The 717-nt window shown below is 56.1% G+C and overlaps 1 protein-coding gene across 1 annotated transcript in view; it reads right to left on the bottom strand.

Annotated features, from left to right (window-relative positions):
• Positions 1–457, bottom strand: part of SGIP1 (SH3-domain GRB2-like (endophilin) interacting protein 1) — a gene marked incomplete at its 5' end in the record, with an annotated part of 14,336 nt that extends 13,879 nt beyond the window's left edge. Inside the window, one exon of the mRNA XM_010191133.1 lies at positions 9–457. Coding sequence (XP_010189435.1) covers positions 9–457 — 449 coding nt within the window. The remainder of the gene's footprint in view (positions 1–8) is intronic.
• Positions 458–717: the final 260 nt, after the last annotated feature.

Genomic DNA, 717 nt, shown 5'->3' with positions numbered 1-717 from the left:
GCCGTCCCGCTGGTGCTTCCTGTGCCGCTGCTGGCTCCCGGTCCGGGAGAGGACACCACTGTCCGGTAGGTGGGTGGTGGAGGGGGCGGCGGGGTCGCTCTTGGGCCCAACCCAAAATCTTTGGGAGAGGCGACTGGCTCCGAGTTCTCATCCTTGAGGTGGGCTTGCTCCGAAACCTTCTTGTGAACCTCATCCAGGTGAAGTGGTGAGGGCAGTGGGCGCGAGGACTCAGCAGGGGCCGGGCTGCCTGGCACCGCTGGTGGGGACCCCGGTTTTTCCCAGGGTGCCGCTTCCACTTGAGAGGCGTTATCCGGGGATTGATCGGAAAAATTGACCCATTTGTCTTCTGCGCTACCGGCAGGCGCCCCGGGGGGGGGCACAGGGCCGAAGATGCTGTCCAGGTCACTGATGGACGGGGGTTTGTCACTTTTGAGCTCAGCTGCTGCCTGGTCCCCTCCTGTGGTCAAAGCAGTTTATTTTACACTTAGCATTAACCAGGAGTGCCATTGCACTTGTGCTATGCTCTACGCCAGCTACTTTCTCCAGAAGGTGCTTTAAATCACATTTTTCTTATAAGAAATCATGTTTTTCTTATAATTCATGTGCAAGGAAGTTTCTAAGCACAACGTATAACAGCCTGTGCCAGAGTGAATGTATCCATACACTGTATGGATGAGAGTGAGCATGCACCACCAGCTGGGACACCACTGCCAACAT

The sequence above is a fragment of the Mesitornis unicolor genome, unplaced genomic scaffold (genome assembly GCF_000695765.1).
Source record: "Mesitornis unicolor isolate BGI_N332 unplaced genomic scaffold, ASM69576v1 scaffold44868, whole genome shotgun sequence".
Classification (NCBI taxonomy): Eukaryota; Metazoa; Chordata; class Aves; order Mesitornithiformes; family Mesitornithidae; genus Mesitornis; species Mesitornis unicolor.
Note: the sequence above shows the minus strand (reverse complement) of the source record. Positions and strands in the feature narration are given on the sequence as shown.